The sequence below is a fragment of the Halichoerus grypus genome, chromosome 10 (genome assembly GCF_964656455.1).
Source record: "Halichoerus grypus chromosome 10, mHalGry1.hap1.1, whole genome shotgun sequence".
NCBI lineage: Eukaryota > Metazoa > Chordata > Mammalia > Carnivora > Phocidae > Halichoerus > Halichoerus grypus.
In genome coordinates, this window is record NC_135721.1 from 87,111,898 (window position 1) to 87,125,659 (window position 13,762).

The 13,762-nt window shown below is 43.8% G+C and overlaps 2 protein-coding genes across 52 annotated transcripts in view; one reads left to right on the forward strand and one right to left on the reverse strand.

Moving 5' to 3' along the window:
* Positions 1–4,212, reverse strand: part of MAP4K4 (mitogen-activated protein kinase kinase kinase kinase 4) — a 191,025-nt gene extending 186,813 nt beyond the window's left edge. For all 50 annotated transcript variants that reach the window (XM_078056775.1, XM_078056766.1, XM_078056742.1 and 47 more), the window contains exons 1-2: positions 3,860–4,212; positions 3,438–3,503 (exon numbers count right to left, since the gene is read on the reverse strand). In XM_078056775.1, coding sequence (XP_077912901.1) covers positions 3,438–3,503; positions 3,860–3,916 — 123 coding nt within the window. In that variant the 5' untranslated portion in view covers positions 3,917–4,212. The remainder of the gene's footprint in view (positions 1–3,437; positions 3,504–3,859) is intronic.
* An 89-nt stretch (positions 4,213–4,301) lies between these two features.
* Positions 4,302–13,762, forward strand: part of RFX8 (regulatory factor X8) — a 249,380-nt gene continuing 239,919 nt past the window's right edge. For both annotated transcript variants that reach the window (XM_078056781.1, XM_078056780.1), the window contains exons 1-3: positions 4,302–4,682; positions 4,988–5,110; positions 9,979–10,087. The gene's annotated coding sequence lies outside the window, so the exon portion shown is untranslated. The remainder of the gene's footprint in view (positions 4,683–4,987; positions 5,111–9,978; positions 10,088–13,762) is intronic.

Sequence of the window (13,762 nt, forward strand, 5' to 3'; positions counted from 1 at the left end):
ACAAAAACCAACATTTTTTCTGGTTTTGTTTTTTAAACAGTCACTGTCCCCCTTTGATGAAAATAATTAAAATTCACTAGATTTACTTAACATGCACAAGATCACCTTATAAACACTTTTTTATAAATGGTATTCTGAATGAAACCTTGTAAACTGAAATTCACAATATTTTTCTTAAGTTTTAATTTATGAGCATTCTTCCCAGTGATCCCTAAGAAACCTAATGCAAAAAATATACTTCTCTGAATAGGACATATTCTGTGTTTCAACTCTTTTCTTTAAGATAGTTATACACTGTTCGCAGGGGTGCCTGGGTGGCTCAGTCGTTGGGCGTCTGCCTTCCGCTCAGGTCATGATCCCAGGGTCCTAGGATAGAGCTCGTATGGGGCTCCCTGCTCGGCAGGGAGCCTGCCTCTCCCTCTCCCACTCCCCCTGCTTGTGTTCCCTCTCTCTGTCTCTCTGTCAAATAAATAATAAAATCCTTAAAAAAAATTTTTTTAAATATTTAAAGATAGTTATATACTGTTCAACTATACCCAGACTATTTACCAATTTTGTCAACGATAGAGAAAATTATAAACCACCCCCTAAAAAAAGTCACTTTCATAAACAGCAAAACCCAGAAAACTCCCTCTTTTTACTCACTCGCCTCACATAAATACAGCCTTCTCAAAATAAGCAACCACAATCACTAAAAAATAAAAAGCTCATAGAAAAAACAGAAAATAGAAGATATAGCAATGAAACAAAGGCGGGCTACAGGTTGTTCAGCTTAAAGGTATTTTACCTGAATTTATGTTAAGAAAAAAGCTTCTTTATAAACAAGTTATCACAAATATTTTCCCAACTCAGATGCTATTCACACTAGTGGATGTTTAGTAATAAATAAATGCTAATATTAATAATCTAATCCCCAAACCACCACATGCAAACCATGCCAACAAATCCTAAATAAACTCCTCTGCATAATATGAATCATTCTAGAAATTAGACATTGAAAGGGAGACGCAAATGGAGATGTTAAATGCTTCTCCTATTTCTACCATCTACCAAGACTGAACTTCCCAGTATCAGTTCATATTGTGATGTAAGAAAACATCTATGAAAAATCAGGAAAACCTTAAGACTGAATATTTGATACTATGGAATTAACTTTTTAGGTGTCAGAATGGCACTGTGATTATCTGAAAAACAAAAACGATACATACTTAAGTATTTATGGGTGAAATGGTATCTAGGCTTTAACCTTAAAATACTAACGGAGAAAGACTATAAATGAAACCAGATCAGTCATGTGCTGATTAACTGTTAAATTGGGTGATCTCTCTCTCCTTGTGTATGCTTGAAATCTTACAGAATAAAATAGAACTGCTGGTGAGCAAAATCTAGGCACTATTTAGTGTATATGCTTGAAATCTTACAGAATGAAATCGAACTGCTGATGAGCAAAACCTCAGGCACTATTTTGTATATGTGTATGCCACTTTTGCACAGATTTCCTTAATTTGTTAGGTTTGCATAATTTGAGAATTTCTTCTCAACTGTGCAGACTTTGTAGTCAGAGAGCTGTGTCACGGCCAGTATCCCAAATGCTTCCCAACTGCACCGCTCAGCAAATCTATTTCAAAAGCTTGGGGGAAGGAGGGGTGGAACCAAAGGAAATGAAGAGGGGGAAAAAATTTAACAATGAACCTGCCCAAACTGTTACCATAAAGAACTCCCACCTCTTAAAGCCACTTAGTACACATTCAGGTTTCATTCTTTCTTTCTTCTTATGGTTTAAAAATGGACTGCTGGCTTCTAGTTCACTTCACTACCCTTCACATCCATCCATGCTGACCGAGGAAGATACAAACAATCCAACTACTGTGTAACCAGGTCAAAAACAAGCTTTGGCTAACTCACTTGGAAGAGTACACTCACCACTTAGATTTGGCCAGAAAAACTGGGTTAGAAAAAAACGACTGGGGCTTAAACAAACACTGGGGCTGGGGAGAATGTCTTAGAGCCAGTTACCAGGCCACTCAGTGAGTTGCAACACAATCTTTTCCAAAATTTTCCAAAGGCTTCCAAATTCAGTTGAGCCCAGCAGGCTGAGTTAACAGGGCTTCCTTTCAAATTCAAAAATCTGGCCCCGGCCCCAACAGTTAACCAACAAAACACATGCTAATTCACTTGAGATCACCTAAGAATACTGACTCAAGTTCAGAGCACAGGCCGGTACACAGCCCGGTACACAGCCCAGGCCAGGGGAAGTTGGAGCTGGGGAGAGGCGTTCAAGGGATAGATAAACCCTATTCATAAAGCATAAAAGAGACAATAGGATCCACACTTAATTTGGCCTAAGAAAATGTCTACAGTCAGCTTCCAACCCCCTCCCTCCATTTCTAATGAGACAATGACAATTCTTCATGGTGAACCACAAAGCCCTGTTCATAAGATATTTTTTTTCTAGCCCCTTGTATCCACTCTAACAGCCAGAAAACACCACCAGTGCAGATTACTTTTAGAAAAAGTTTAGCAATAAGAAATAAATCAGGACAGGGGAAATTTAACATTCTGTTTGAAATCTTCAAGGCCTGCGCCTCCATTACCTACAGCTCTTTCAGAAGCTCTAGAATGTGCTCTGAATAAAATGAACAGCACTGTTAGTCACATCAGGTGTCAGCTACTCAGAGTAGACTCATAGTCTCCAGATTTGTTAGTTTCATTTACCGTTGGGAGGCAGGTGTTAAAAAAAGAGACAGGCCTGGAGTGGGTGTGAAATCTGGGCATCCTCTTGACTCCTCGCTCTCCCTCATCTGTTTCAATTACACACCTGTCAAACAGGTTATTCCTGGAATTCAGATTTTATAATCCTCATGCTGTAATTCTTCCTGCTCCTGGTGCCCAAACACACACCTCTCCCTGTTTCCCCAAAATATGTATGTATCCATCAGCAGCATGTATGATAAAGTTAAGAAGCAGTCCCAGGTAACACCAAACTCCTCACCTTAAGCACTTTGCAAACATTAGAACGAGGCAACACGAGGACAATTTTCAAGAAGGCCAAGGCAGTGGTTTAGGATAATCATAGGCCAAGCCTGCCTATACTGAATTTTAATTAAGACACACAAACTCAGAAGGCCGGAATTGGGGAAAACGAAAAATTAAGGTCGCCTTATGAAAAAAATGTTTTCCCATTTTACTGAAGAAAAGTGCATGCCTAAGAGTGTAGCTTATTTCCTTATCTCAAAGCCAGGAAATGAGGTCTTTTAAGGCCAGCCTGAATATAAGCTCCTGTTTTAAAAGAGAGGGACTGCAAGGCGAAACCCCTTTCCCAAGTTTGGCCAAGTGGCGTGGCCTCCAGTCAGCAGCGTGTTTATCACTCTTCTCCTCGTCCCCCAACGAGAAGTTTCAACGTGCCACGGGAAACAAAGACGGCGCCTCACACCGACCTTATAGACTTGTCCATAGGTGCCATTTCCAACCACTTCCACCAGCTCAAAAATCCCAGCAGGATCCTAGAGAAGAGGAGGGGAGGGGTTAGAATTTAAAAGCAGCACAACAATGAATAAATAAAGCGGGGCAGTTGGAGATAAAGGGCGACTGCAAACCGGGCGGGCTTCCTCCCGCGCGGTCCCCCTCCCGCGCGGTCCCCCAGCGCCCGAGGCCGCGCCCGAGGCGCGGGGGGCGCGGGGCGCGGGCGTCGGCGGAGGGTCGCGCCCCGCCGCCCCGCACATGCCGACGCAGGCAGACAAAGGGGCCGCCGCGCCCGAGGCTCTGCCCGCGGCGGCGCCCGAGCGCCCGGCGGACCAGGGCGCGGCCCCGGCTCCCCGCTCCCGGCGCGCCCGCGGCGGGGCCCGTCGTGGCCACTCACCCGCAGGGAGGAGAGGTCGATGTCCACCAGACTTTTTGCAGGGGAGTCGTTCGCCATTTTCCCTTTTTGCCACCAAACAAAATAGTACCAATAATATATCTGTTTCTCTATTTATTTCCGTCACAGGCCAGGCCGCCGACGGCGCCTCCTCGCACGGGAGCTGGCGGCCGGGACTCCGCCTCGCGAGGCCGGGAGCGGTGGCGGCGGCGGCGGCGGCGACGGGCTGGTCGCGGTTCTCGGCCGGCCCGGGCCGCGCGCGGAGGGCGGACGGAGCGTGCGCGGGGCGGCGGCGCTCACACCATGGCGCGGGGCGGCCGTCAGGCCCCCGGGCGTCGCCCGCCGCCTCAGGCCCCGGCGCCCGCGCCCCGCGCCGCGCGCCTGGAGGACGGGCCCGGAGCGTGGGGCCGCGGCGCCGCCGAGAGTTGAGCGAGTGAGCGCGAGGCAGCGAGACAAAGATAACCCGGGAGGCGGGGGCGGAGGCGTGGAGGGAGGCGGGGAGGGAGGGGGCGGTGGCGGCGGTGAGGGAGGAGGAGAAACGGGACACCGAAAATATATTCTGAGGAGAGAGAAAACAGCTCCCCCTCTCCTTCCCCGGCAGGAAAAACGAGCGGAAACGCACTCCCAGCCCGAGCCCCGCTGGGGAGGGCGCGGGGCGAGGCGCCCGCGCGGCGTGAATATTCAGCAGGGGTGGGGCCCGAACAATGGCCGGCCGGCGGGCAGCGCAGACAGCGGCCGGGACGCGGCGGGCGGCCGGCGGGGCGCTCGCGGAGAGGGCCAGAGTAGGGATGAGACGGACTGGGACGTCCCCGGTGAGGTGCCGAGGGTGAGGAAACGCCCCATCTCGCACTAACAATAAAGGGAGCAGAAGTGACCTGGACCCTGGCCGCAAACGCACGGAGGCGGAGGGACCCTTGTCTCCGGGAAGGGCTGCATCCCGCCCCGCCGGCCGGCCGCGCCCGGGCTCTAAAGGGACGCGGAGGGGGTGTAGCCACCCCCAGCGACAAGGGGCCTGCCTTTCCCCTCACCCCCCGCGTATCCCATCCCTTTCCCCCACCACCAGATTCTATACCCCTAAGACCCTCATTTCCGGTTTCCCTACACGGTTTTCTTTTCCTCTCTATCTTGCAGGCTACGTTTGTGACAGGCTTGTAGGTGCGGAATTCGTTGAGCCATCACCTGGCCGCCGGGTCCCAAGGCTTTCGGTGGAAACAGTACCCAAAACAGCGCTGTCTTCCTTACCTCCCTCAGTAGGTGAGCACTGTGTTTGGAGCCCTAAGTGCTAACCCCCCGTTCTGTGCCTAGAGATCGTTAAGGATCAATGAACGGGCTTCTGCCAGCAACTTTGGAAGCTTGTCGGTAGTTAGGTAATTTGATCCTGTTAAAAGGAATATATTGTCTGTGCACAACAGTCATTTTTATCACATCACTCCGCTGTACAAAAACTATCAATGGCTCCCTATTACCTCACAGCAGGTTCTCAAACCGAAGTGCGTCAGAATCACCAGGAAGGATTGTAAAAGCACTGATTGCTGACCCGACCTCCAGAGTTCAGCAGGTCTGGGGATGGGCCTGAGAATATGAATTTCCAGCAAGTTGTCAGATGATGCTAACGTTGCTGTTACAGGGATCACACTTGGAGAACAAGAGCCTTACAGGATGAAAATCGAAGGCCCTTCACAATTAGGCTTCACAAACATCACTGTCATCATCATCTACCAGTTCCTGCTTTATGTACAGTACTTATAGCCCTTGTGTATTAGTATCCACATTTTAAGGATAAAGAAACCAAAGTACTGAAAGATAAGAAATGTGCCTAAATTCCTTAAAAGCACAGCCTGGAAGTAGAACAGGGATTCTCACTAGGTCAGCCTACTCTGAAAATCTAAGATTCTGATTCTGGCAAGTTAATCTTTTACCAGGAATATGTTTAGCACTCTCCTGCCTCTCAACGGTTTGGTTTCCAAGATTTTCAACTATGAGAATCCCTTGTAAGGGACTCCTGGAATCCTTTGATTAGGAAAATCATGGTAACCAACATGTTGCTATGAATTTAGTAGTACTTTTAAATGATTTTGCTTTTTAATGTATTCACAGCAATGGCATTATCTGTGGTGTAAATAATTATTTACTCAGCTAGGTTGGTGAGCATGTGAAATTTCAGACCATGTTACTACTAATAGTATTTTAATAGTATTTATTATTAATAATAGATAACACATACTCGGTCCCGAAAATGTGCTAAGTCCTTTATATACATTATCTCATTATTCTTCACATTAACCCCAAATGTTAGGTACTCTTATTTTTCCCACTTTACACATTAAGAAACCAATGTTTAAAGAAGTTAATTGACTTGCTTGGTGTGCACAGCTGAACCCAATGCAGGAATGCAGCCCCTTCCGCCCCCCACCCCCCACCCCAAGCCAACCTCCCTCCACAGGTTCACTCATGATATTGAGGCCCAACTCATACCACTGCCTTCTTCTCTGCCTGGCCAGATTCTCCATCACCTCAAGCTCAACTCAGAAACCAACTCTTCTTTCTCCTACAAGCTTTCTCTGAATCTCTCCTAAACTGCTATTGCCCATGTTACCATTGTGACAGTTACTTCTCATTTTCAATTCAGGACCTTTTCTTGAAGTGCCTTACAGAGCACAAGGCACTGACTTAGCCATCGCCCAAGATATAAGGAAGATGAAGCCAGCTACTCTCAAAGAACTTACAATTTGATAATGGGTATAAGACAGTCTCACAAGTATCTATAGTTAAAGGCAGAACATTATAAATTCTGGCTGTATAGAAAGAACATTAAACAGGTCTAATGGAAAGTATGCTAGATTTGAGGCAAAACTGAACTAGGTTTGAACCTAGTTCTACTATCAATTGTGCAACCTTGAACATGTTTAAATGCTGAGCCTCTGTTTCTTCTTCTGTTTACAAGATGAAGACTAGGGGTTAGAAGAGCCATGAAGGGGCCATCTCAAGAGCACAGGCCAAAGGAATAAGGCCTGGAGAAAGGAGATACAAGGTTTTGGGCCAGTAGACTCTCTTAAGACTCGGCATCTGATGGGATGCTAGAGTCAGTGTAGACAAGGGGGTAAAAGATTTGCTTGTGGCCCAGAGCTTTGTTCACACTTGGGAGGATACTGTCAGGCACAGAGGAAAGGATAGGAGTTGTTGAGTGGTGGTGACAAAGGAAGGTTTAGTTTTGGACTCTGTGGGAAGTTAGTTATCTTTTCATGCAGAAGCAGTGACACCTGCCCAGCTTGTAACTCTGCTTGAGATCCAAGGGTAAGGACCATTTTCTCAATCAGCGGCCCTATGTTAGCCCAGGCTGCCATAATAAAATCCCATAGACTGTGTGGCTTAAATAACAGAGATTTATTTTCTCGCAGTTCTGGAGGCTAGAAATCCAAGATCAATGTTCCAGCTGATTTGGTTTCTGGTGAGAGCTGTCTCCCTGTCTTGCAGATAGCCACCTTCTCACTACTGTCCTCACATGGGTTTTCCTCAGTGCTAGTACACAGAGAGAGGGGGGAAGAAAAGCCATCTGGTGTCTCATCTTCTAAGGACACCTACCCTATTCTATCAGGGCCCCACCTTTATGACCTTATGAATTTAAACTTAATTATTTCCTTAGAGACCCCATCTCCAAATACAGCCACGCTGAGGCTTAGGGTTTCAATATAAGGGGAACACAAACATTCAGTCCATTACAAGCCATGTGCAATACATAATAGCAGGAAGTAGACTTAAGTCATGGCCCTTGTCCTTAAGAATCTATCTGAGAACACAAACCCACCCAAAAAGATAATCAAGATAATAATTTGGAAAATAAATGCTACTTTGCCATTTTAGGCTGGCGGAAAAGATAGCTTGCTTAGACAAAGAACGTGAAGTTGAAAATGAGGAAACTGGCCACACTGGGCCAGAGGACTCATTCAGAGAACCTGGAGAGATAAATCTAGACCGGTTAGGTGGGACCAGGAGACCCAGCTGAGGCATGGGTGAGGCGGAGTTAAAAACAGAAGCCAGATTATCAGTCAAGTCAAGGAAGGAGCAGCCTAGCCTTGGCTTCCAAGAGCCCCAGTGGCAGGTTAGATGCTTATGTGTTTAGCTGAGTGTGGGATATAAGTGTGCATCTTCCCAGGGTACAATGGGCCATCGGCAATTATCTCACCCAGTCACAGAAATCCCAAGGGGAGCTCAATTATGCAAGAAGTTGTCAATGACAACCCCTGTATATCACTTTACTTATTTCCTAGTTTTTCCTTTGTTGCGAAAATATTGGTGGCAATTTTTAACCTCAGTATGAGGCAGGGCAAGGAGGGCAGCAGATCTGTGACACTGGACTGCATGAATATAACTTAAGAGCTCAGGGTTAGTGAGGACTTAGGACACCTGGAAATAAATGTTGGAAGTAGGGGAGTGAGCAGGGGGAATTGAGTCAAGCAAAGGAAGCAATGGTGGAATGTGTTCAGGAAAATCTCAGAAAGGGAAAAGCCTGGCTTAGGGGTCAGAGATCTGAGTTCCTCTTCTCTGATGGACAAGTTGTTAAGCAAATGCTCACCCTCTCTGCCCCTCAGTGTTCTAACATGTGAGATTAGGGGGTTGGATGGAAATGACTGAAAGATCCTCTTAGGACCTTAGAGACTCCTATAACCCAGGCCTCAGCCCTACATCTGCTCATACCTCTTAGCCAGAGTGGAAAGGGGTTGATATGAGCAACGGAAATTCATGGAACATGTGGTTGCTGTAGATTTGGCAGCACAGCTCAGTCGTTTAAAAGCCATCTTTGAGCATTGGTAGAAAGAATAAGAATCTTTTTTGACTGGCATATCAGTTGAATTAAAAGGAAGCAAGTACTCTAGTGCACAACAGGCTGGAAGGCAAGGGATGCAGAAGCAGATCAAATGGGCAACAAAAGAAGAAGCAGACCAGAGGCAAGACAAACATCCTACCCTAGCTACCCGGGCTATCAATGCTGTCACTTCTGTGATGAAGTCATCTTAGCTCAGATCTCCCAAAAGGAGATCCTGACACAAAGATTTGGTGCAGGTAGTTTATTTAAGAGATGATTGCAGGAAGTCCAAGTGAAAGAGAAGGAAAAGTGAAACATGGAGATGAGCCAATGAGGAGTGTGTTAATGAGCAGGTTTTCATTCTGGGCAACTGGGCTAGATGTCCCTAGCTAGCTAGAAAAAGAAAATGTAGATTCCTCTTACTTTATGTGTTCATGGAAAAGTTTTTGGTAAACATATTTTTAAAAAACAGAACAGTATTTTAAACGCAGAGGAACTTGCTCTTTATAGAACACCTATTTGAAATGTTTTATGAAGGGGATTACTGTCTCTTAACTTCTCCTTTTTGTAAATTTGTATTTTGCATGTAAGGATTGCTTCAATCAAGCTCCACTGTGAAAAGTCCTTTACCTACAGAATCATCAAGGGGCCTCAAAAATGAAGTCAGAGATAGCCCTAGCTTTAGAAATCAAGGTGCAAGCCACAGAAGTGGTTGGGAGAAGCCGGATGGGGACATTAAATAGTTGTCAAGTATGTCTGGTTTTGATAGATGGTTGAGTGAGTGGAATCAGGCTCTGCCAACAGAAGGCCAAGGTAGGCCTGCTAGCTGAAGAGATAACAGACTTTTATTGATCACATATTTGTGTTCTAAGTCTGTACAGCGAAATCTCAGGAAGTGATTAGACCAATGGGCCTCTCTTATGCTCAGCCATTTAATATCTCACAACTGAAATAGGATCATGAATTTGAATATGATGCATCAGATCCTGGCCAATATGCATCAGAACCTCCATTGAAGAGGAGTTCAATCATAATCAAGTTTATCCCTTTAAAAATGAATGAACCACAAGTCTCCATTGGTGATATGCAAGTTGGCCAGTGCTATTGATTTGCAGTTCTCAGTTGATTATAGTGATTCCGCTCTCAAAATCTTCTAAAATATGCTCTATAATAAAAGGTTAAGTGGTGACCTACCAATGATAAACTATGAACTGTAAATGCCATATTTATGAATTACAAAATTTGAGGCCTTTCCTATTCTTTTGAATAAATATAATTATCATCTTTATCTTCTTGTCTGTGTATATTCTATATTTAGTGGCCAGCTAACTTAGAAAATATCATCAGGACCAGATCAAGAGGCCAGCCATGACTGACATGGATCACCTGGATTTGTCCTAATTCTTGGCTACAGGCAGCTCCATGAGGTTAGTTGGGAGTGCGGACCCTGGTGCTGGGGAGAGGATGAGCTGGACAAGAACGTGTATCTAGATCAGCATAAAGTGTTTATCGCTCCTAGACATGCAACTCAGAGTCACAAAAAGGAAAGACCACTTATTCTCACAGAATTGCATCTTTTATTGCATTTGAACTTACCATTATTAGCTGCCTACCTGTATTCAAATTTATAATAGTACTTGTGGAGAAGTGTTACACAAAAATGATCTTTAGAATTCACAACTTAGCTTTTCAGTTATATAGAGAGGAGAAAATGCAGAGGAAGTGGAGTGCCAATAGATGGCAAGGGGAATTGAAGAGGGAATGCTCTGGATATGTCAACAACATAAACCAACTTATAAATGTCACCACCCATTTTGAAATTTCCAGGAACTGGGAACAAGACAGTCATTCAGAAGAGAGAACTAGGCCTAGGAAAAATTGAAAAGCTGTTTTTCATAACTTAATTCTTTACACACAACAGACCTTAAGAAACTCCCTTTCTGTATAGCCATTTTATACATGCAGTGTATGAAGAACTAGACGATGTGTTCTCTTTTACAAAAGGTGTTCCCCTAAGCCCTGGGGTTTCCTGGAGGCAGTTCAGGGGCTGACTGGATCCCAAGGGAGGGTTAGGGAATTGGTAATAGGACTGCTGAGCTTGTTGCCTGGCCCTCTGTGCCATCACATGGGTTCTGCTTTTCTATGTTTTATAAATGGGGAATATGAGTAACAGTTTATGAAGATAAGGTTTCCATGGCTGAGAAAAGTTTGCAAATCACAAGCTAAGGTATACTTAGAACCAAGATTTCTACAATCACATGACACAGATATCTGTTAGATAGATTTATGCTGAGCTCAAAACGAAGCAGCACTTAAGGCATTTTTAAATCATGGCCATGAACTGAGTGGAAATGATGCAGGAGTGGGAATCAGGAAACCAGATTCTGGTTCTACCAGAGTCTATACTGTCACAGCCTGGTGTCATGAGACCAAGTAGTCACTAACCGGTTCACTAATTATCAAATGCTTCATTCTCATACTACCTCTTATACATAGATCTGAGAATTCCTGTCTTAAGTATGACCATGATCTATTAGGGTCTACCTGATGGCCTGTTTTTTACTAAATAACCTACCTCCAATTTCTCACACAGCACGATGTAGAGAGAATTGATGAGATGATGATTTTTAATTTCTTAGAGTCAGATCCAATAGAATGACTGAAAAAATGAAAACAGTAGAATAATAAAATAGAGTTGCCCAAAAATAATCTGGGCAACACTGCTTATATTGACAAATTTCAAGGATGTTTACCAAAAGTTTGTAGTAATATAGAAATGTGTGTTACTGTGCTAATTGAAAATATCACTATAAGTTGGTATGAGATTATAGTCATAGCTGCACAAAAGTTAAAAACTATTTAAAGGAAAAATTAGGAGGAAATACATCAAATTTTAGTACTCTTTGGCTGGCAAAACTGTGAATGATATTTTTTTCTTCTTCCAAGACATGTTCTACAAATCCCCTCTACAAACATGCCTTATTTTAGGAATTAAAAAATATAAACTGACATTGTAAAAGAAAATGAAATAAAGTGATTGGATTAGTTTCCTAGGGTTGCCCTAACAAAGTACCACAAGCTGGGTGGCTTAAAACAACAGAAATGTATTGTCTCACAATCTGGAGGCCAGAAGTCTGAAGTCAAGGTGTTGGTAGGCAACGCTCCCTCTGAAACCTGTAGGAGAGTCAGTCCTTCCCTGCCTCTTCCTGACTTCTGGTAGTTTGATAGCAATTTTTGGCATTCCTTGGCTCACAGCTGCATAGCTCCAATCACATGGCGTTTCCTTTGTGTCTTCACACGGCCATCTTCTCATAAGGACTCCAGTCATATTGGATTAAGGGTCCACCCTACTCCAGTATGACTATATCTTAACTAATTATATCTTCAACAACCCTGCTTCCAAATAAGGACACATTCTGAGGTACTGGGGTTTAGGGATTCAGCATGTCTTTCTTTGGGAGGACACAATTCAACCTATATCAGTAATTTAACCATTCTGATGTTTCTTATAGAAGTTAAAGACCATTATTCTTTCTGCCCCTAATTTGGTGGTTTCCATTTTAGCACATGGATAGTTTAGAAAAGTGGTGGTTTTGATAGTTTTTACTATGACTTCTTTTTTTTTTTTTTAAAGATTTTATTTATTTATTTGACAGAGAGAGACATAGCGAGAGAGGGAACACAAGCAGGGGGAGTAGGAGAGGGAGAAGCAGGCTTCCCCGCGGTGCAGGGAGCCCGATGTGGGGCTCGATCCCAGGACCCTGGGATCACGACCTGAGCCGAAGGCAGACGCTTAACGACTGAGCCACCCAGGCGCCCCTTTACTATGACTTCTTCACCTGCTCTCTTGCCATCCCTCTCCTTATCTAACATGTATTTATTAGGCATACACTGAGTTCGTAGCACTGTGTAAAACCCATAAAATTTAAAAATGACACAAAACTTCCTTCTAACCATTAGCTACAAGTTGCTTTCATTTACACTGTAATTTTCAGATAGACTGATGTTATAATAAATGACTTCAGCTTGCAAATCACCATAAAGAATTATCCTAAGTTAGACTGTAAACAAATTTCTTAGACCTCTTTACAAATATATTACAGACAGAAAAAAAAAAAGAAAAAAACAGAAAAAAAACTAAAGAGGAAATGGTCCAAATAGAAATTAATTTTGCTTGTTGTAAAGCCAAAAGGAATATTTTTCAGCATAGAGTAATCCTCAGTTTGGTTGGGATATTTGTAAATAAGCTAAATGTTTTTAAGTAGTGTCTTACTGGCTTTGAACTATTCTTTGTGACTTTCCCCCACTGTGTTGCTAGAAATAGCTTCTTTTTTTTTTTATTGAAATTTAAGCATGTTTATTTAATTTTTTGAAAGGATGCTGTCTTTTGCTAAGTTTGACGGAATTCCTTGACGTAATACTGTAACTAAGGGAATATATTGTGGCATGGATAAAAAAAGGATGACTTTCTTTATATTTTCTAAATATGATTATATTGCTGCTGCATGCCTTTGGAAGCAAAAATATTTATTTCCCTTGTTACAGCCATGCATTTATTTTAATGATATTTATGAGACTCAATGACATATTCAAATCAGCATGTGTATTCCATTGTGCAGTTATTCCCTTTTATCTCCAATTTCTGGTTAGGAATGCTTTGTGTGTGTCTAAAAAGCTAAGGAAATTAAATGCAAGGCCCTGTCAATACAATGCAACTTTACTGTGTACAAGTCAGGAAATTAGAATATGTCGTTCCTCCAGCAGCTGGTATTGGGCTACTCTGAACATTATATGTCAGAAAAGTTAAAGTGGGGCCCTTTTTTCTCATGAAGATTTTATCAGGATACAAAAGAATATCGCTTCTCCCCACTCAGTGCACAGGACTCTTGGCAGGGCTGACCCAGCCAGATGGGAAGAAGGTGCCCTCCAGCTCTGGCCCCTGGGTCCTCAACCTTTTCCCCTCCCAACTTCCCTTCTGTACTCTGCAAGAAGGCAGCCACAAATCAGACTGACCCACTGCCTGTGCTGATGTCGCAGGGGGAGAGTGCGGCAGAAAGCAGGGCTCTCCCACCGCTGCTACTTCCTGGGTGCTCACCATGTGC